Consider the following 22,085-nt stretch of genomic DNA (forward strand, 5'->3'; position numbering starts at 1 on the left):
GGATGTTGTTGAGAGAGCTCTGGGATTAAGATTTGTGTTATCAATTAATATGTGTCACTGGAGTCACTTTATTGCTACAGGAATAACACCTGCCCTATTTTAACTGGCTTGCCATTAGGATAAGAGATAGCACTGAAAGCACTTTGTTAACCTCACTGTTAAAATATCACACATTCTACCCCACATTAGCATTATATTAGAAGGTACACAAGTCTCTTTTTAAGAGGTTAGAATATCTTAGTGGGGACAAGAACTGCATCTCTGTAGCTTTCCACAGTTCCTTGTATAAGCAGGTGCTGGGTAAGTGTCAGCTATATTAAACTGAATTGTTCCCTGGAGGTCTCTTCTAACTCCACACTAACTTTCCATCCCTTCGTACATGGAAACAGATGCTCCAGCAGGGCCCACAGCTGCTGCAAATGCTGACATAGCCCAGCACAGCAGCACTCCTTCCTCTGCACCCGAAGACCCTGGCCCTGATGTCACACAACTGGCAGTGGGCCTAGTCTCTTCTACCCTGTGGACTGCTCCTACCTTGGCTAGGAGGCCTTGTCGATGAGTCTTGCAGAGATGATGATGGAAAGCCAGCTCCAAATTGTATTGCAGATGCTCTACTCTCCTCTTCTCTTGGAGCCCAGGACGGTCTGAAGGAAGGGATGGGATGGGACCAGAGTGAAACAGAAACAGCAAAGACAGTCGTGACCAACAAAATGGTGTCATGTATCTTTTTGAAGAGAATCTGTCTTCGTCTCTTTCTGCCTCTGTCTCTGTCACTCTGTTTCTCTGTCTCTCTGTCTCTCCCCACCCCCACCCCCGTGCATATGTGCACACATGTGTATACTGGTTTGATTACAGCAAACTGTATGACTCTAGGCCTGTCGAGCTAACTACTAGGGAAACTGGGCAGGGATGAAAGGGGTGGGGAGACATTCTAAGATTGAGAATGACTACTTGATGTGAGCTCATTTTGGGACAGAATGCCTATAATGGCAGTAGAGCTCTGGGTCCAAGCAGCTGAATGATAATAAATATTCATAAGACCTAGGGGAGTGGGCCTGCTGCTCTGGGTTGGTTAACGACCATACAAGCCTTAACTAAATTTTAATCTCCTAACTTTTAGCTACCTTGTCCCTGGTAACCTGCCTTTCATGTAGTTTATTCAATGTCAGGCACTAGATTTCTATCATGGAAGTAAAATGTTAGAAGAGAGCTTCCTCATTCCTACAGGAGTGACTCAGAGAGGTGACCTTCCTGAAGCGCTTCAGGTAGACACCAAGGACTCTAAAGTACTCAGTGGCTCTCTTTCAACCCCTAAGCTACCTTTTCCTTTGCTAGAAGTCTTGCTTCTAGCTTAAAGTCATGTTAGTAGAGCTGGAAGGCTTGCATGGTCATTAACCAACCCAGAGCAGCAGGCCCACTCCCCTAGGTCCTCTGAATATTTATCGTTCAGCTGCTTGGACCCAGAGCTCTAGTGCCAATATAGGCATTCTGTCTCAAAATGAGCTCACATCAAGTGGTCATTCTCAATCTTAGTGGCTCAATCTGGAGGTGGCTGTTAAATTTTGGGTGCAGCCTAGATGAGTTACATCAAAATCTGGACGTGGGACCCAGCGACTCAATTAGTCCTTAAAGCTCCCTAGGTGATTCCCATGTGTGCTGTAAAGGAGCCACTGCCCTACACTGGCCAGTAGGTTAACATCTATTGGGGAAGTGGCTCATTTCCTTCCAACCTCCCTTCTCCATGCTCCCACTGCCCCACTGTATGCTGCCCTCGCCCTGCCTTAAGGTTTCTCTGCATACTTTAGTCTGTTATATTTTACAGAAGCACGGGATAGAGCTCATTTCCTTATTTCAAGCAGCCTCCCATTAGTCACATCCAAAGGCCTAGGTTCTCCATTAGCTGCTGTGTCTCAGCCACGAGTGCCCGCTCCCATACCCAGCCACACTCACTGGCATTGATGAGAACCAGGGCCGTGTAGAGGGCAATCTCATCCTCAGAAAAACACAGGGCGCTGAGGAAGTGGGAAAAGTCGAATATGGAGCTGATGAGCTCACTGCAGCCTGCCGGAGTGGAGATGAAGAGAGTAAGTATGGTAGCTGCCCCCCCCCCCCCCAAGGACGCCACTCTTGGGTGTTTAGAGCAGGGGGCAAACAACCATGTAGAGAGGCTTGTGATAGGATTGGCATCAGGACTTTCTCAATTCCCACTGCCCTCACCCAAGGCTCGAAACAGCTCCACACCACCGTATTTGCCTTCAAAAAAGACTGTGTGGTTGTTGGCGTTGTAGGCCCTGCACATTCTGACTAGGACGACTTCCATTGCTCCTGGATAAAGGGGAGAAAGATGGGTAGGCCATGTTAAGCAGAACCAGTGTCTTGTTAAGCCCTTAGTGTCTTGATTTCCTTAAGTCACCTCCTTCCACTTGGCTCTGGGTCTGTCCTTCCATCCCCAGCCCATGCTCCACCCACACCCCCAGGGCCTGCCAATCCCTGCGCACCTGCTTTCAGTAGTATGATCTGGTCATTCTGGCAGAGCTCCATGAAGCCTGAAAGCCGCTTGGCAAACTCCACCACATACTGAATGGCCTCAGTGAGGTGGTGGGCACAGCGCTCCCACATCTCCCACATTGACTGCGGGGATAGAGGAGGAGACCTGTGATCCCCCCAACCCCCTGCACCCCATAAACTTCAGGGTATGAGTTGTATATTTCCACATTGTCAACCATGGAGCCTATTAGCACAAATGTAGCCAGGGTCAGTTCCTGACAGTGGGTTACAGTTACTACTATCCCCAGCTCAGTACAAGGAATCCCAGAGACTTATATAAGGGTTGAAAACTTCTAATTTCTTAACTTCAAACTCCTTTCTCCCTGATAACCTGGTCTCTCGTGAAGTCCATTCAATACTAGGTATTAGGGTTCTGCTATGGGAGAGAAAAGGTTGCCAGAGAGCTTCCCAGATTCCCAGGGAGTGGCTCCAGATAGGAGGCGATGGCTTTCCTGCACAGTGATAGCTGTTGTGGAGAAAGGGAAACCATACATAATACAGTTTCACCTGCAAACAGTGTACACATTGTTAATTACTGCTCCTCCTGAAGAGGGTCTCAGCAGCTGAGAGGTGCAAATGTGAAGTGCCAGCTGACTTCAGAGCCTCTGGTACTGTCAGACTGTGACAGAAGGGGTAGCAGACACTGTGGAGCCATCTCTGTGTGATCTTCAGTACTTCTCCCTCAGTGTAAATTCTGTTCTCAGAGGCCAGTTGTTCGACGGGCTGAGGATGATCTCACAGGTGTGTCTAGCCTCTGACACTGTAACTTGACATAGTTATCTACAAAGTTTATACCTGAGAATCAAGTTTCTAAAAATCTCACATTTTAGAGCTGGGTGGTGGTAGTGCACACGTTGAGTTCCAGCACTCAGGAGGCAGAGGCAGGTGAATCTCTGAGTTTGAGGCCAGCCTGGTCGACCAAGTAAGTTCCAGAACAGCCAGGGCTACACAGCGAAACCTTGTCTTGGAACCAGCCAAACCAACCAACAACCAACAACCAACCAACAACCAACCATAACCAACCAACAACATCCAACCAACAACCAACCAACCAAAAACCAACTCATGATTTTGCAGTGGGCCACATTTACCACTATCTTTAGACACTTGTAGTTCACAGACAGCAGCTCACAAAGCTTCTATTACAATGCCTGACAGCAAAGGGTGTCCAGTAAATGACCCTCAGATACTGATTAGCATCAGTTACTGATGGAGGATGAAAGGCAGTGTGGCAAGGTCTGGGTGGAAGAGGATGTAGGTTGCTAACTAGGTGAAATCTCAATAAGCAGGAGCTACAGAAATAGTCATCTCGCTGCCTGGATACAGACAGTCAGACCTGTTAGCCAGCCTGTGATACCTTATTACTACCCCCATACCAGTGAAAGTCGCCATCTCTGGGCTCTTCCAGTGTGTGTGTGTGTGTGTGTGTGTGTGTGTGTGTGAGTGTGTGTGTGTGGTGGTGCCCTCCCTTCCCTCGTGTCTCTTGCCCTTACCTTCCTCTGGTAGCTGATCACCTCCTCCCGTGAGAAGAGGTTGGTGCGCTGCCGTAGAAGGTCCTCCAGTCGCAGCTGGCATGTCTCTCGGAAGGACTTGCAGACATTCTGTACCAGGTACTCTGGGGCCAGAAGACGAAGGCACAGCTAGATATCAGTCAGGTCCCACCCCAAAGTTCATAAAGAGGGCCTCTGCCTGGCCTCCTTTGCTCTGCCTCCTCCCTTGGCTTTTTGTCCAGGATCCCTAATTCCTTAGGACTAATGCTTGATTACATGGGCGCTGCGCTGGAGGAAGTTCTTGTCTCATTTTCACTGCCCTCACCCTTCCCAGATGCTCACCTATGTCTGTCAGAGAAGCATATGGTGCCTCTGGGGCACTGCAGAAACTGGGACTGCAGTGGCTGTCTGGACCCTGTTCTGGTTCCCCAAGTTCAGGATGCCTGGTTTCCTCAAAACGAAGTCCACATCTTCCAAGAGTAAGTTGGCCGTCAGTGCTATAGATGCTGTCTCTGCCTTCAGCTTTGCCTCGTTCTGGACTATACTCAAGGTGGCAGGAGGCCCCCTGGACCTCTGTTTTGGCCAAGGTATTGGAATATGGTGGGCCAGAGCCTGAGGCTCTCAGGAGGCCAGGGGGACAAGCAGAGGCCTCAGGTAGGTCAGGTGAGGCACCCAGTGGTAGCTGCCCATCTGAGAGCCCTAAAGTGTATGTAAGTGTGTCTGCTCCACGGCTCCCAGCTGGAGGAGTCTTGGCCACTTGTTCCTGTTGCTGCTGCTGTTGCAGTTGTTTCTGCACTTCTGCATGTAGACTGTCCCTCTGCTTCTTGGACATTCGGCCAAACTTGACAGCTGAAGAAGGTTCAGGAATCAGTACAGGAGGTAAGAGAACACAGGACAAGACAGGGCAACAGGCACATGAATCTGACTCCATGCTCCATTTCCCCAGCTCTGTCTATGAGCTTTCTTTTGGGGAGCTTAGGCTCCCTGCTCCTTTCATGCCTGACTCTGCTCTCTTTAGGATCTGTTCCACCAGCATTTCTATCTCCCCAGCAAAATGCTTTTAGCTCTAGACTAGATGCTAATAGTGCAGAACTCAAGCAATGAGCTTGGGCCGGGGAGTCGAGTCTCCTGAGACTAGGGCTGAGGTGGGGGTCGAGTAGAGGGCCTCAAGCTGTATTGGGGTCAGCTTGCCTGTCTGGGAGGGTTGGAGGAAGAGAAGGGCTGCGAACACAGGTTTCCCTGTGGTCAGGCCTGCAGGCTCCCTGGTGACCTAGATACTCACCACAGCCCAACCCAGGCTCTGGTGGCTTGCTTCTGAACATCCTCTTCTGCTCTCTCTTTCCTGCCTTTTCACTCCCCCAACCCCTCCCAGGTGTGGGGGCACAGCCCTTCGCCCCGCCTGCCCCTTTGCACCCCTGCATGTTTCCTTTCGCTTTGTTATTTTGAGCACTGAAAAGTGCTGACAGGCTCCTTCTGGGTCTTCCTCACCTCATGCCCCCCACTCCACCCAAGGCTCCTTCTGTGGTGAAGACGGTGGGTGAGGAGGTGGATATGGCTCTAGGAACACCACACTTGATTCCCCCACCTTCTGGGTTATTCTCAAGCCAACTCGGATGGTGTTCCTTGCCACAATCCTATGCCTAAGGATAGTTACTCAGGAGGGAGATGGAGCTAAACAAGGCAGGAGGTAACAGTGTGGGAACTGGATAGGAACTAGGCCAGGATAAAGAAGAATGAAGAGAACTCATTAGAGGAAGAAGGGACAAGAGTACTAAGATGATGCTGGTAAAGGTCTTCTGGAGCAGAGCCTGGAGTAGAGGCTGAAGAGCCTTGAGGACCCTCAAAAAGACAGGACAAAGGGCTGTGGGTGGAAGAACAGAAAGAGGCCCCTGACAGGCTGTTTTTGCAAGCCAACTCTGGTAAGAGCCAGGATGTCTCTGGAGAGTACAGGGACTCTTGGGGGCTATCCCCACATCCTCACCATCTCGGGACATGCCCAGAGCCAGGCACTTCTGCAGGCGGCAATGCTGGCATCGGTTGCGGCTGGTTCGGTCAATGGGGCAGTTCTGCTGACGCGTGCAGGAGTAGGCCACATTACACTGCTGGCTGCGGCGGAAGAAGCCCTGGGAAACAGAAACTGCTTATCCCACCCTCGCCGAGCTTGAGGTGGTCCCAGGGACTTCCAATTAATGTGCACTGGTCCTAAGAATTTCTACATCCACCAAAGTCCCCGAACCTCCACTGTATAATTGTGATGGCCCCTGTGATCACATTCCTACATTGAGACTAGGTCCTCCTCCTCCCTCCTGTTCCTGACCCTGGGGAGACCGCTGAAACAGCCAAGTGCATGTATGCAGACAAATGCGTACAACTCACCTTGCACCCCTCACAGGTGATAACCCCGTAGTGGATCCCAGATGACTTGTCCCCACAGATTTTGCAAGGGATCACTTCAATTTGTGCTGGAATAGAGAAAGAGAAGCTAGCCCATAATGGTTTTTTTTTTTGGATTTTACTACCATGAGCCTGGGCTGCAGACGCAGGTGTATGGTGCCCGCCCCCCCCCCCCCTTCTTCAGTGAGCTCCAACACGCCCTCTTGCATTATGGAAGGGGAAGTAAAGTGTAAATGATTCTCAGCATTGGGTCTGAGGAGGCTGTGTTTTGTTCACAAAGCAGCTGGGAGTTGTATCAGCTTTTATGGAGACAGAGAGCAGCTGCAAAGAGGCCACCTGCTCAGTCCTTCAAGTTGAACATCTTCAGTGCCCTCCTCTCATCCTGTATAGGGCCAGAGGAGGCCTTACTGCTTCATAACACCTGCTTCCCGCCCAGGGGGCTTCCATTTTGTCTCCTTCCCCCCACTGAAGTTTGGCTCCCAGAACAGAGTATGGGGCACAGCCACTGGGCAGTAGACAGAGATGTTAGTCACTCTTGGAGGAAAGTGAAGGCTACACAGGGACAGGAACTGAGGGGAACCAACACAGCGGGTACAGAGAGACTAGAAAGAAACAGATGGAATCTAGAGAAGGGTTCAACCCAACTTTGATGATTGTCTAAAAGCTCAAATAAGATTTCCAGACTGATGATCCCAGAATCAAGACAAAGTAATGCTCTGTGTGTAAGTGTGTAAGAGGATGTACAAAGGCATCTGTGTCTAGCTGTATGAGCACAGAACACGACTGTTAAAACTGGCTGAGATTAAAGCACACTCCATCCACCTGTTCTCCTCACAGATGAAGACCTAACTACCTAGCACAGGCTCACACAGCTAGTTTGTTTGAGTGCCAGGTCTACAACCCCACTCTCTTGAACAGTTCATTATCTGTTATGTTCTTGACATGTTTGGAGGCATACTTGAGTGAGTGTGTGTGTGTGTGTGTGTGTGTGTGTGTGCACAGAAGAAAAGTATATGTGGCTTGTTGAAATGATGTCATGTGCCTTGAATCCTAGGACTAGGCAGGCAGAGGTAGGTAGATCACTTTGAGTTCAAGGCTTGCCTGATCTACATATCAAGATCCAGGCTAGCCAGCACTACTCAAGAAGGAAGGAAGGGAGGAAGGAAGGAAGGAAGGAAGGAAGGAAGGAAGGAAGGAAGGAAGAAAAGAAGGTAGGTTGGTCTATGTGGCCTGAGGATTGGCGGTATATTGTCTGTACCAGTGCACATACACACATTTGTTGGGTAGAGCTTGCTTCCTGGACACTAATGTCCAAGGCAACAGTGGTGGCACATACCTTTTATCTCACCAGTCAGGAGGCAGAAGTAGACGGATCTCTGTGAGTTTGAGGCTAGCCTGGTCTATAGAGCTAGTTCCTGAACAGCCAACGCTACACAGAGAAGCCCTGTCTCAAAAGTCAAAACCAACCAAACAAAAAACAAAATAAAAAAAAAGACAAACAACAAATCTTGACTTCCACTGGACTCGTTCTAAGTACTGCCTGATCACTCTTTGCTGTGGCCTGCTGCTGGTCCCAGGTTGATTTCCTTTATTCGGTCTTACTCCTGTTAGTGCCTACAGCTTTCTGCAGCATGTCAAGACACATCAAGAGATCTTCATTCAGCACTTCTTAAAAGGGAGCTAGAAGCCGGGCGTGGTGGCACACGCCTTTAATCCCAGCACTCGGGAGGCAGAGGCAGGTGGATTTCTGAGTTCGAGGCCAGCCTGGTCTACAAAGTGAGTTCCTGGACAGCCAGGGCTACACAGAGAAACCCTGTCTCGAAAAACCAAAAAAAAAAAAAAAAAAAAAAAATAATAATAAAAAATAAAAAATAAAAAATAAATCGTCTCTTAATTTCTTAAAAAAAAAAAAAGGGAGCTAGAGGAGCCGGGCCTGGTGGCCTTTCACCCCAGCACTCAGGGGGCAGAGGCAGGTGGAACTCTCTGAGTTTGAGGCCAGCCTGGTCTGCAAATTGAGTTCCAGGATAGCCAGGGCTACACAGAGAAAGCCTGTCTTGAAAAACAAACAAACAAACAAACAAACAAACAAACAAACAAACTGAAAAAGAGCTAGGACTTAGCTCTGTGGTAGAGCAGCATGCATGAAGCCCCAGGTTCAATCTGCAGTTCTTTGGGGACTTGGGAGGGGAGGGAGAAGGGACAGCAGCTAGGTAAAGCTTGGGGTCCCAGCCAACCCAGATCTTTTCATCAAGTCCAAAGACTAGGGGATGGAGGGGTAGGGTAGGAGTGGGGGAGCTGGCTCTTCTCCCAATCACTGACTGACCTCTGGATTTCCCTGAGTGGACAGTCGAGAGCTGAAGCAGGCTAGAAAAGAGATCTAGAGTAACAGTCCCATCTCATCTGTGACCTGTCTCCCACCCTAGGGACAGAGGAAGTGCCTCATGGAGAGCAAACTCACATAGGATCTCATGTCCAGCCTGTGCCTAGCGTCTGTCACATGAGAGCCTGCTAGCTGGACGGGGCTGTACATCTCTGTAATTCCAGCATTTAAGAGGTAGAAGCAAGACAATCAAGAGTTCTATATTTTCCTTGGCTACATCACGAGTTCAAGGCTAACCTGGGCTATGTGAGACATGTCCAAAATCTATAACCACACATAGGTCTGCTGATGTGGAGTGGTTAGACCATGATTTGCCCATCACTTCCCAAAGTATTCCATCATCCTTAAACTATGACCTTCTCAAGCCAGCCCAGAGCTGGGTCAGATTAAGTAGCTGTCTCTTTAAGGGATTGGCCATATGAGTGCCTGAAATCCTTCCATTAAAACTCAGCTCTTTGTCCTACCTCCAAACATACTTTCTACCCACCAACTGCATAGTAAGCTCCAGCCACCAGGTATCAAATGCTCTGTTCAATGGCTTCCTGTAAGTTACAAGCTGGTTTGAATGCTTGGTGGGGAAGAGAGAACAGGAGGGGACCTGGGTGCCTGGAAGAGGGGTGGAAAATGTGGGGGCACATACACTTCCAGTCACTCTCAACCTCAGTTCCCTTGGCAGCAAATGACGGTGAAAGCAACATTGCCTGTGGTATAGGTCACACGGCATGATTCAAGAGAGTACAGGGAGCACCGTGGAGAGGCAGAGCACTACAGGGCAGGGTATTACTGTCTGAGACAAAGCAAATCCATGGGAATGGCAGCCTGGCAGTAACACTTGGGTCCACAGCCTTTGCTCCTACCCAACACCTCCTCTGTACTCTGTGGTATATCACTCTTCAGTGGCCCTAAGACCAGAGAGGGGGAAACCAACATAGGTCACCCAGAAAAGCAAGTGGTAGGGAGATTAGGCCAAGCCACGGTGGGAACTCAGGCCCTGGCCTAGCAGGCAACCACAGGCCTCCCTACCTCTTCCCTTCTCCAAGAGCCACATCCGTGTGCGTGTGTACACTGACCACATGGATGACCCCAGTCATACCTCCTGCCCCATACCTGACCCATTGCTGGTCCTAACCCAGGAACCTTACCACAGTGTGAATAAGACCCTGCCATCTCATAAGAGATGACCAGTCAAGAACTGGGAGCTTGGGGGCTGGGGAGCCCTGGACCCCAGCTACCAGCGTAGCCCCTCTTCTATCTTCCCATCGCCAATCCAAAGCAGTGGTCTACAATGAGACAAGCACAAGAAACGGGGAGACTGAGAGGTTCAGGACTGGGGGAAAATAGTTATAGCAAAGGAGAGACAACTGAAATCGAGGGAAACCCCTCCTGGTCCTGGTCCTGTGCTCAATCCTCCACATGACCAAGCTTCTTGCCTGTCTCTAGTTCTCCTTCCCTACACCTTCACCCTGTTCAGTACCATCCACCCTAAACACTTAAATATCAAAGAAAGTACCAGCGGGGCGTGTGTATGTGTGTGTGTGTGTGTGTGTATGTGTGTGTGTGTGTGTGTGTGTGTGTGTGTGTGTGTGTGGTGGGGGGAAGATAGAGACAAACAGAGACAGACAAACAAAGTCAGAGAGAGACAGACACCTGGGGAAGGAAGGAGGGGAAGGGCTGGTAGGGAAGTCAGCATGAGAGGAGCGGAGAAATATCTTCCACAGCAAAGCTTCAAGACTCAGACCCTGAACAGCAGGTGATGGGAACCCCGCTTGGGGAGGGGGTGCTGAGTAATCACAGGATTACTCAAACTGTTGCCTGGGAGCCTAGTCTGCCAGGAACTTACCATCTCAGGGCCCAACGGTGCCAGGAACTGGAGCCAATCAAAGGTCAGGAGCCTTCAGGTCAGCCCAAGCCCCATGGCTCCCACAGCAGCCAAACTGTTTGCTTTCTTAGGATTTTTGTGTCTTACAGTTCTCTCATTGTGCCTTTCTCCTGAAGGTTATCACAAAGAAAACCCTCAAGCTGGGAAATCTCAACATTCAGAAAGCTGGGACAGGTGGGTTATCATGAGTTTCAGGCCAGCCTGGCGTATAGTTTGAGACCCTGTTTTAAAAATGACGACCAGCTGGGCAGTGGTGGCACAGACCTTTAATCCCAGCACTCGGGAGGCAGAGGCAGGCAGATTTATGAGTTCGAGGCCAGCCTGGTCTACAAAGTGAGTTCCAGGACAGCCAGGGCTATACAGAGAAACTCTGTCTCAAAAAACCGAAAAAAAAAAAAAAAAAAAGACAACCAAACCCTCTGTCTTTATTCTTACAAAAGCAGAAATGCCTGGTGCAGGAGGCACCCACCTAGCAACTCTAGTCTTTTGTCTTTCAAAAAAAGAGAACCTGGAGGTCTTGTTAAAATATAGGACCTGGTCTTGTTAAAATATAGCTACAGCAGTAGCTCAGTAGTGGAGGGCTTGCCTAGTATACACATGTTCTGAGTTCCATGGCCCAGTACCACAAAACAACAACAACATCAACAACAACAACAAAACGAAGATCTTTGTTCAAGCAGCCCAAGGCAGGGCTCAGAAAGTCTACACTTATAATGCACTCCAGGACAGCGATTCTTTGCCTTCAGACTATACTTGGCATAGAAAAATTTTAGTCTCTTTGCTGCTTTTGTGCCAGGCTGCTCCTCCCAAGGTGTCAAGGTAGGTTTGATAATCTCTTCCCAAGCCCATTCCTTATACAGGTCAGCTCACTGAGTTTATCTCTGCATCCTCCCTACGGATGTGATGTAAAAACTATAATTATGTTGCAGCCCTGGAAAGCAAAAGTGACTCTCCTTTGGATTGCTTTTGCCCTGAAACGCTCTGCAAGGAGCACCTTAGAGCCTCCAGGGAGGAGAAATACGGTAGAAGCAAGCCACTTCTGCCCCCAACCTCCTCTAATCTCACGCTGCTCACAGCTGCAAGATTCATTGATAGTGCATTTTGACTATATCCAGAGCTGGGCCCTGGGTCCTGACCAGGTGCCTAGCCACAGAGAGGAAGTGGTTGGAACGGAGACGGGCTGCAGCCCAGGAGGGTCTCACTCCAGAAGCCCCAGTTTCAGGGAAGGAATGGTTCAGGTAGAGGCATGCTAGGGCTCTCTTCTGTTCCTCTTTTCCTGCTTTCCAGCTGATACTGAATAAGAAAGAAGAATAACAAAAGATGTAGACACTGCCTGAATTTTTAGTGTATGCCAGGCTTTACAGTATGTGTGTGTGTGTGTGTTGTGCTGGGGGACACAATCCAAGGTCTCATGTGTGGGTCTTCCCTTTCCTCAGGGGTCACTGCCCACCAGCCCATGGGGCAAAGGGAGCAGAGTGAAAGGACAGCTATTCCCCCGCCTCAACTAAATTGTTTTTGTTGTTGTTTTTTGTTTGTTTTTTTTCGAGACAAGGTTTCTCTGTGTAGCCCTGGCTGTCCTGGCACTCACTTTGTAGACCAGGCTGGCATCGAACTTAGAAATCCGCCTGCCTCTGCCTCCCAAGTGCTGGGACTAAAGGTGTGCGCCACCACCGCCTGGCTAAATTTTGTTTTTTACATTCACTTATTAATTATGCCTGCACATGAGCCACACAGCACGGTGAGTGTGTGGAGGTCAGAGGACAGCTTCTAGGGTTGGTGCTCGCCTTCTTCCATGTGAGGCCTGGGCACTGCACTCAGGTTATCAAACTTGACAGCAATACCTTTTCACACTGAGCTGCCCCACTGCCCCCCAGCCCTTCTTTTAAACAGGGTCTCACTGCGTACTCAGGCTGGCCTGAAATGCAAGATCTTCCCGCTTCAGCCCCCCCCCCCCACCACCATGTGCTGGGATTATGGAACCACCACACTCAGCTTCCTTTAAAAAATAATTTATGAATTATTATACTACATGTGTGCATGCTATACATGTGGGCACAAATGCCACAGCTTACATGTGGAGGTCAGAGGATAACTCTGGGAAATCCGTTCTTTCCTTCTGCCTTCTCATGGGTTCTGGAGAGTGAATTCAAGTTGCCAAGATTGCAAGGCAAGGTCCTGCAGTACCATCACATTGTCCTTAGGATTCTTTACATATACTTTTAATGATCAGAACACTTCTGTAAAGTAGGGTCTGTTAGTATTGTCCCCATTTTACAGATTAAAAAACTGAGGCCTAGAGAGTGACTAGACCGAGTCTATACAGCCAGGAAAAGGCAAGCAAGGAGTTTACATTCAGATTTTGGTAACTGGAGTCAGAGTCCTCAGTCATTAAGCTGTATCCCCTTGGAGGATGAGATGCAGATGCCCAAGTATACTAAAAGAGAGTAATGGAGCAAGGTCATTGGCTGCAAAATGATCAAGTGTGAAACAAGGGTAATGATAGGCTAGGTTAGGAATAAACCAGGACTCATGCCTCGTACAAAAATATAGACAGACAGACAGATGAGACATAGATGATACATAGATAGGTAGATAGGTAGAGAGACAGACAGATAAACCTACAGACAGATACCATTCCTCGGGCCTAGCTTCCCTCAGTGGTCCTGGCCGGCCCATGCACCCTTTATCTACTTCTCTAGAGCCAAGGTCACATGACCCGTGCACCCCAGCAGAGCTCCTGACCCAGGGCTCCTCTGGAAGTCCACAGCTCCTTGGGGGTATGGGCTAGGTTGCCCCTTGTTGGGTCTTTCTTTGCATCAGTGAGTGAATGGCTGAATGAGAAAGAAAATGCATCTCTCAGCTTAGGCCCCTTCTCTACTCACTAAGACCACAGCTCCAGCCAGTGGTCCCCTATGTGCCACAACCTGTCATCAGCCTCCCACCTTCCTTAGTTCTCAGTTCCTCCAGTTTCTGCTGGAAACCCAGGTGGTGGGTGCCACCACAGGGCCAGGAACCACTGATTTACCTGCCAGGCATGTCCCCAACCAGGCAAGCCCTCATGGAATTTTCTACTGACATACCTGATCTCAGAACTGAAAAACTAGTGACTCTAAAACTCAGGTGGGCGAGGGAGAGACAGGTTTTGCAAAGCCACGAAAGCAAGCCAGTCAGCCAGCCACTCGAAACCCCCTCTTGCTGCCCCCACCACCCCCACAGTCTGGGACTGGAGAAAGGAGGGGAAATAAAAGAACGCAAAGAAAACAAGCCGGGGATGGGGGAAGGGGATGAATCACCAGGAGGAAGAAGCTCTGAGGAGTGGGAGCCTTGCCTGCCTGCCTGCCTGCCTGCCTCCAGAGCTCTGGCTCTGCCTCTGGGAGGGACGCAGACTCAGGAAGACCTAGCTGTGGTACTGAAATTCTGCCTGTTTCTGTTCTGCTCCCAAACTGAGAACTCCACTCTTTGAGCCTTGAAGTCTCAGGGAAGAGGCCGAGTCACCATTGCAGCAGGAGTGGAGATTAGACCCCAGGAAATAATCGCGGGGCAGGAGTGAGACCCCAGGCTATCTTCCTTAGAGAGCACTCAGCATGGGGAAAGTCCCTGTCCCTGTTGGTTTGAGTCAGCAACAGAGGCAGGGGAGGGAGGGGTGGGTGAGCCCCTGGTAGGGACAGCAGTTATCAAGACACATATTCATTGCGATGGAACAGATTGAAGATCTTCACATCCTAGAATCTTGAGCCTGGGGGAGTCAGGATTTTGGGTAGGAATGGGAAGAAAGGAAAAGAGAAAGATGCAAGGAAGGAACAAGGCTGATGGAGCAGGGCCTGATGCTCTATACTACAATCCTAGCACGCGGGAGGCAGAGGCAGGCAGATCAGGAATTCACGGTCATTCTCAGCTGTATGTCGAGTTCAAAGCCAGTCTGAATTCTATGACATTTTGTCACAAACAAAACCAAATAAAAGGCCCATGAGAAGGCTCGGTGGGTGAGAGTGCTAGCCACAAAGGCCTGTGGCACAAGTTAGATTTCCAGCATTGCTAAGGAAGGAATCAGCTACCGAATGTACACACACACACACACACACACACACACACACACACACACCCTGGGGACTCGGAGCTCTTTGTGGCCTGTTGCTCAAATAATCATGGCTGTATTCAAGGAAGAGGACTGGCATGTGACCTCCCATTCCTAGACTTCCTGTCTACTGATTCCACACTGACTAGCTCCTAACAGTGAGATGGCTAGGTCATACACCATTGACTGGCTGAGGTAGGGGTCGAAGGGGCTTTGTTTCTTCCTGAGACACCCTCTAGTCTGCCATGTTTCTTTCTCACCTCCTCTGTGTCTGTACTTTAAGACCTGTGCCCTTCGTCTCTGGACTTCTTACTCTATGACTCTCCTGGTAGTGCTCCATCTGGACCCTTTCCCACTTGACCCTCAAACCCATCGCTTATTTCCTAGGTTCCATCTACTCCTTGTTTCTCTGGTCTCACTCTTTGGTGTGTTATGGTCCTAAACCCTCTCTGCTCTGACCAAGTTGGTGGTAACTGGGATTCAAAGGGGTCAGAAAACTTGGATATATTTATGTGTATGCATGTGTTGTGTGTGTGTGTGCGTGCGCGTGTGCATGTGTGCATAAAATGCAGAGCTACCCAAGTGTATTCCTCAGATACTATTGGTGCTGTTGCCCTCTGCTTCGGCTGACCTGGGGCTGTTTCTGTGAAATCGATCTGCCAGCTTTTGCTGCGGAGGGGAAGAAGCCAGAAAAGAACCACAGCTCCTACTCCATCCTAGGACTTTTGGTTCTTTTCCTGGTCTTCTTGTCTCACCAAGGACCATAGTCCTGTCCCATGAATGCAAGTGGAATCCCAACTTGACCTTGTATACTATAGGGGTCTATTCTCTTTCACCCATTAGGGGACGAGGGGGTCTCTTTGGTCTTGGGCTCTTAGAACTCAGAGACTCCCATGCTTGGCTTTGTTGTGAAAGTCAACTCATTTATTTTGTGGCTGGAGACCAGAGATCAGCGGCTTGCCTCAGGTGACCCTGTGTTAGAACCTGCTCACTAGCCTTTCAGTCCATGGGCCTTTCCAGGACTCAGTATGGCCTCCCCTTCTGTGGCTTGTGGAAAGACCCCAGGTTGAAGCTGGGGCTTCCTCAGGCCTCAGGGTCACAGGCTTCCCTTTTCCTCACTCACCGTGGACTTTGAGAGGTCCTCTGGCTTCCCTTACATGAGCAGGGAGGATCTGATCCCCGACATTGCTCAGCTGGAAGCCTAAAGGGCCCCTGACATCTGACCAGCAGCTGTGGGCCCATGGTTTCAAACAGGGAAAGGAGTGAGACCAAGGTTTTCTGCTCCCAACTCTTCTTGCAATAGATGATCAACTGCACCTGAGGCACATGCAAACACACACTCAAATATACACACAGCACACACAGAGCAGTCCCTAGCTGGATTGTACTTAGCCATCAGGTCCTGGTATGAGTGTGTGTGTGTGCGTGTGTGCGTGTGTGTGTGTGTGTTTAAGGTTAGGGAATCAGGGAGATGATGAGTTCTGATCCCCACTGCCTGCTGACCTCAGTTTACTGTGACTCCTGCCTCAGGGTACAGCAGTGCCTGCAGTTGGAGGCACAAAGATAAATTCTTCACTAGGAACAAGAAATATAAGCTGTGGGTCCTGATGTCTACCAGACTCCACCAGCTCCCAGGCTCTAATGGTGAGCTCTTCAGTGATGCACTCCCCTCTTGGGTCTTGGTCTCTTTGTAAATCAAAGGGTTGGACCCTTGGGCATGCTCAGTCTTCCCAGGACTTCAGAACTCATGTCAGGAACTCCTCAATAATTTGATTACCATTGCTGCCAAGAAAGCTGCCAGGGAAGAGTAACTCTCTTGGGACTCCACCCATCTCCCAGCAGATCTTGACCTTGACTGGGACACACCCTGCCAAGGAGGCACGGTCTCCAAGACACGCTCCTATTCAGCAGGCCTAGGAATGGTGACAGGACCCAGGCTCCCCCATGACCGGATGCCCCCATTCACTTACTTCTCATGACTGAGAACTTGGCTCCCTGTCCTCCTCAGTAGGGTAGCCCAGGACAGCACACAGCTGGCAGTGGAGGTGGGGTGAAGCCCTCTCAGCGGGTGCCTCAGTCCTTAGATCTGCACAAAGCTCTCCCCCAGTGTTTCTGGGCAGGGGGGTTTAAGCTCTGCCCCACACAGGTGGCCAAGTGACAGCCCCCCAACCCCCAGAGGTGCATTGGGTATGATGACAGGCACCCCACGTGGCCAATCTGGGTCTGGGGCAGGGTGTGAGGGGCGGGGCAGCCAATCACAGGGGGCGTTGGAAAATTCCAAAACCACAGCTAGAGCCGCGGTAAAAGCTGTTTCCACTCGCCAGGGGAGTTCTAGCTGGGGAGCTTCGTGGAGCTCATGGGCAGAGGCCAGGCTCGAAATCCCCTCTTCCTGAGTACCCCAGGCCCTTCACCAAGTGACATCAGGGGTAGGGATATTCCAAAGGTAAGTAACAGGAATCTGTCTTGGGTGGTGTCTTGTGGCACTGAGACCCTGTGGACTGTCAACAGCCATAACCAGTGTGGTACAACCGGGAGGCTGCCCTCACCACACCCAAATTCCTCCTACACATGATGCTATCCTGGGCCGAGGAAATGATAGCGGCAGTATCATCAGGCAAATACCCTCTGTAGGATTTGTAGGATGGGTTGGTCCTTCAGAAAGGCCTTTGGAAGCAAGACTGCTAGTCTGGGACACAGATAGTGACACCACCATCTTCATCCTCTTAGCAGCAGTGCCTAATTCAGTGTTGGGAATGATTCAGCTCTGTGTGGACTTCATAATCCCCATAAAATGCTTTATGTGATAACTACCATTCCAAAGACAAGGAAGGCGAAACACAGAGAGATTAAGTAACCTGCTCAAGATCACACAGTAGTGAATGGTTGAGTAAGGACTTAAGGCCAGGTAGAGTGACTCAGATCCACTGGAGGGAGAGAAGGGGGTCTCTGGTTCAGGTTTGCTTTCGAGTGTGTCTCAGACTGGCCCGTCTCCTGGCACTTGAGTTTCTCTTCAGGTTTTGTTGGTGTGAGATTTCTTATTGATGGAATCATTTGTTTTCCATCTGCTCTGTGGGGTACCTCAGCCTTGGAGGTTCCTCTTCTGGTCCCTTAGTCATTCGGTCCCCTCTTGGTCTGGGTGTGTCCCCCGGGTTTCTCAGCTTGGACCCCTTTCTTGAGGTTATTTCACTTGGGAGGCAGTTTTTATTGTCTTGGCCTGGAGTTGGGGCCAAGACAATAAAAACTCAAGGAGCTCAATCTCCTTGAGAGGTCTTCAATCTTTCTGGTTAGTAAAGAGCTCTCTCTGCAAGCTTGGGATTTGGACATTGGATGGATGAGAATGACTAGCCTGGATCCTCAGGAGGACACATGGTAAGGGTTAAAGGATGGGAGGCAGGTCTAAAAGCTTGGCTCGGTCTCTCCCAGTTTCCACTCTCCAAAAGTTCCCCTCTACTCCCCCCAAGTGTGGTCCCTGGTCCCCTCCCCCAGCTTGCCTGCGTCATTCTGACTCGCTTTCCTCCCAGGGCCCTGCTCAGCGTTTCCGTGGGGCCCTGTGGCTAGTGCACAGGAGGCTGATCAGGATTATGCTGAGCCAAGCAGCTCAGACCCCCCAGGAGGATGGAGCCCCAAGCTCAGGGAGGAGGGATGCTGGGACAGGAAGGCCGCAGATGGCTTTTGTAGTGGGATAGATTGGTGGGCAACCAATGAGTATGTGATGGAAGAGTAGAGGTGACCTCCTCTGATAAGATTGTCACTATTAACTTAATGACCATGCTGTGGCTTTTCCAGAGTGCCCCCAAGGTGCTGAGGGTATGCACGAACCCCTGGGGAGGACTTTGGTGGAGTGGACACATTTTGTAGGGGAATAGCTTCTCTCTATGTGACTGGATAGGGGCGCTGCAATGGCCCGAGACAAGATGTTTACTTGCAAGTGTCCATTGGGAAGCCCTTCTGGAACTCTAGTCTCTTCCTCCTACACTGCAGTCTGAGGATTTCGGGTCCCTGTCCACTCATTCTTACAGAGACAAGGCTTTCCTGCTCTCTAGCTCTGCAGAGCCTCGCTCCAGGCTTGCTCACACCTCAGAATGTGTTAACCACAGAGATGAACACCAAACCTGGCTCTGCCACCACAAAGCCCTGGGCACGCTCCCAGGCCTCCTATTGTGGCTGCTGAGTTCCGAGGCTGGGGTAGCCTTCACCTCCTCCCTGGCCAGGCACAGCAGCTGAGCCTCTGTCCAGCACCCTGCCCTCCTCTTTCCCAGTTCCCCTTTTCTTTCTATGCTTGTAACTTGGCACCCCTTGGGCTTCTTTTGTTTGTCCTGGCCTATAAGTCTTTTCCTTTGGCCCTTATCTCTTGGGCCTTGCAGTCTTAGCCTGACTCTTCCAATTCTGTCCAGTCCTGGGTGTTCTTTCACTCATGCCTCCTGAACTGAATAATTTTGCCATACCCAGTGCCACCTTCTTGGCCCAAACCCCTACTCACAGGTGTGGGTCTTCTTTGCAGCCAGCAGCTCTGTAAAGAGAAGGAAGGGATCAGTCAACACTTGAAGATGTTGGGGGGAAAGCCAAAGATTTCCCCAGTTCCTGGCTCCTGTCCTACCCCTTTTTTACCCCAGCACTACCTGGCCTCTGAGAAGTTGGGCCCCTTGGCAGAGCCCATCACTTTGCCCTTTGGCCACACTGGCCCTCTTCCAGGTCCTGAAAGTGCCCAGCTCCTCTCTGCCTCCAGGACTTCCCCATGTCACACTCTTACCACCCCCTCCCCCCCATTTAGCTAGATCTCAGATGTCTCTCTTTTCCTCTGGGGCAGCCTCCCATGCCCTGTCCCCTGCCCTGGGGTTTACTCAGCCAGCACTATGCATTGTTTCCTGGCACTTGACGTAACAGACAACTGCCCTAGGTATGCCATCATCCCTTCTAGATTGTAAGCCTGTCTGGAGACAGAGCCTCTGTTTGTCTTGCTCAGCTTGTTGCTCTGGGGAACAGCAAGAACCCTCTAGTATCTGGTGCATTTGACGTACACAAATATTCTGCACCCAGAGGGAATGCAGTCTTTTGGTTGCTTATCTGTGCCTGAAAGCAAGAGGGAGCTGCAGAGGTGTGGGGCTGGGAGTGCATGGGGAGGGTGGGCAAAGAGGAAGACAAGGAGGGCAGAGCTGCAGATAGACCCTCTCTGGCCACCACTGTGCTTCACCTGCCCACAAGCCTGCAGAGGGAAGATCCCTTTGCCTTGCTGCTTTGCTCATGGATGGGTCTGGGTGGAGATCAGACAGGAGGAGGCACCCCATGGTTCGTGGAGGTTTACAGAGATGCTCTGCTGTTCAGGGGAGCAGCAGCTGAGGGGAGAGTCATAGTTACTGCATAGTTACAGGGCTGTTTACATATCTGGGATGAAATCAGCATGCAGTAAGTATTTGGGAAACACCTAGAGAGGGAGCCCTTGGCAAAAGAGGCCCCAACCCATTTTCTATATCCAGGGTGCCCAGGGCCAGTCTTCTGTTCCAGAAAGCCCATTAGCCCTGCCTGTAATGTTCCTAACCTTTGATTCCTTTCTGTTACTTTTTGCCTTCTGCTGTCCAAGCCTGGCACACATGTCCTGTCCCTCCTTCACTGACCGTCTGCCAGGAGATGCACTCTGCAGCCAGGCTTCCTGCATTTCATTGCCGTGATAGTAAATGGGGCCTGGTAGCCTGTTCCCCGGGTGGGGGAGGGGAAGGTCTGACCAGAGAGGGTGTGGCTTCATGCCATGCCCACCTCCCTGCTAATCCTGTCTGGCCCTACTCAGTTTCCTCCCTGACGTGGCACCCTTGTCCAGCCTCCAGCTTTGCAATTCAGAGCAGTCTTGCATGGGGACACTCCCCTTGTTGGCCCCTACCCCCACTCCCACCCCGGGGCCTTTCTCTAGTGGCCCTAGAAGCTGGCACTTCTGTCCTTCACTCTCTCTAGGTTCCCAGCTGACAAGCATGGGAGAGAGGGGATGTCCTGTTCTGAAGGGCTCCCTCCTCACTCCATCGGTGGACTGTTTCCCGTTCCTTCCTGTGCTCCACAGGTGCCTCACACAGCAAAGATAAAACTCCGTGCTTGGACCAGCTTGAAGGAAAGCGTGGGACTGCTGGGCTAGAGCAGCTGGCATGGTGCAACTGCATCTTCTCTCCCAGGTCCCCCACCCCCAGCTCCTGCGCCAGAACGGCAGCCACTTGTGAATGAATAGGAAGGTGGAGAGCCACCCTTCCAGCCACTGCTGCCCTGGATTCTTTGGCAGGCAGGGAGGGGCCTGCTCACACCTGGGAGCCAGCCCCATTCCCATCCTCTCGATCAAGCCTCCCTAACACAGCTCCTCCCTCCTGCCCCCACTCCAACCTGTCTCTTCCTTCTTTTCCCAGGTCTCCTCCTGCTGTTACCCTAGGCCCTCTTCCTGTTCCCCCTACAGTTACGTTTCTATCCCACCGTTTTGCTCTGTCTGCCAGTCCACCTCCCCTCTGCTCACCTCTCTTCTCCCCAGTTCTTTCTTTCCCAGTCTCTTCTCCTCCTTCCCCTCCTCTGAGCCCCCTGACAGTCCCTTCCACCTGTCTGCAGGGCTTTAGGGTCTCTTACCCCGAGATGTCCGGTGGTGTCTCTGTGGGGCCCTGTCCATGGGGTAGCTCCCTTGGTGCCGTCCTTGCTGCCCTGGCTGCCCAGGAGGGCAGGGAGCAGGGCCCAAGGGAGGGAGGAGGGAAGAGGGAGGGAGCACCTGGCCCGTCAGCAGGCAGGGGAAAGGAGTGGCTGGCAGAGTGTCCTGGCACAGGAGGGGACTCAGGGAGAGAGCGGTGGACCAGTGTCTGGAGTCTTGAGGAAAAACAGGTGAAAGGGAGCTAATATTTATTAATTACCTACTGTATGCTAAGTTTTTGCCAGGCCTTGTAGGTAAATCAGAATTTGTTTGTTTGTTTGTTTTTTGGAATCCCACATGATAACCCCCTACAGGCACTAGTGATTATTCATAATCATGAACCGATCTCTGCCCAGAATAGAAAAGACTTGCCAGGAATTCACAAGGGCAATTCGTGATTGAGTTGAGATTTGAACCTGGGTCTCTGTGACTTTTTTTAGGACAGGTGACAGAATAGCAAGAAAGGGAGGCAGAAAGAGTGAAAAGACAGTCAGTGTGTGTGTGTGTGTGTGTGTGTGTGTGTGCACACGCGCGCGCGTGCACTCTGATCTCTAGGAGGGGGTCAGATGTACTTCCCTGCAGCTTGGGTTCCCCCAGCACATGCCTGCTTTGCCTCTCTCTAACTCCATGCTGCCCACCTCTGGATTTTCCAGGCTTCTAGATGCTTCCCATAC

At 50.8% G+C, this 22,085-nt stretch overlaps 1 protein-coding gene across 1 annotated transcript in view; it reads right to left on the reverse strand.

Annotated features, from left to right (window-relative positions):
• The window catches only part of Rorc (RAR related orphan receptor C), a 27,489-nt gene extending 6,015 nt beyond the window's left edge, over nt 1-21,474 (reverse strand). The window contains exons 1-10 of the mRNA XM_021157617.3: nt 21,357-21,474; nt 19,246-19,275; nt 6,414-6,499; nt 6,019-6,160; nt 4,380-4,886; nt 4,041-4,162; nt 2,499-2,631; nt 2,218-2,325; nt 1,951-2,061; nt 535-644 (exon numbers count right to left, since the gene is read on the reverse strand). Of these exons, the coding sequence (XP_021013276.1) occupies nt 535-644; nt 1,951-2,061; nt 2,218-2,325; nt 2,499-2,631; nt 4,041-4,162; nt 4,380-4,886; nt 6,019-6,160; nt 6,414-6,499; nt 19,246-19,275; nt 21,357-21,396 (1,389 nt within the window). The 5' untranslated portion in view covers nt 21,397-21,474. The remainder of the gene's footprint in view (nt 1-534; nt 645-1,950; nt 2,062-2,217; nt 2,326-2,498; nt 2,632-4,040; nt 4,163-4,379; nt 4,887-6,018; nt 6,161-6,413; nt 6,500-19,245; nt 19,276-21,356) is intronic.
• Nucleotides 21,475-22,085: the final 611 nt, after the last annotated feature.

This window comes from Mus caroli, unplaced genomic scaffold, assembly GCF_978045245.1.
Source record: "Mus caroli unplaced genomic scaffold, Mus_caroli_1 scaffold_3, whole genome shotgun sequence".
In the NCBI taxonomy this organism is placed as follows: Eukaryota; Metazoa; Chordata; class Mammalia; order Rodentia; family Muridae; genus Mus; species Mus caroli.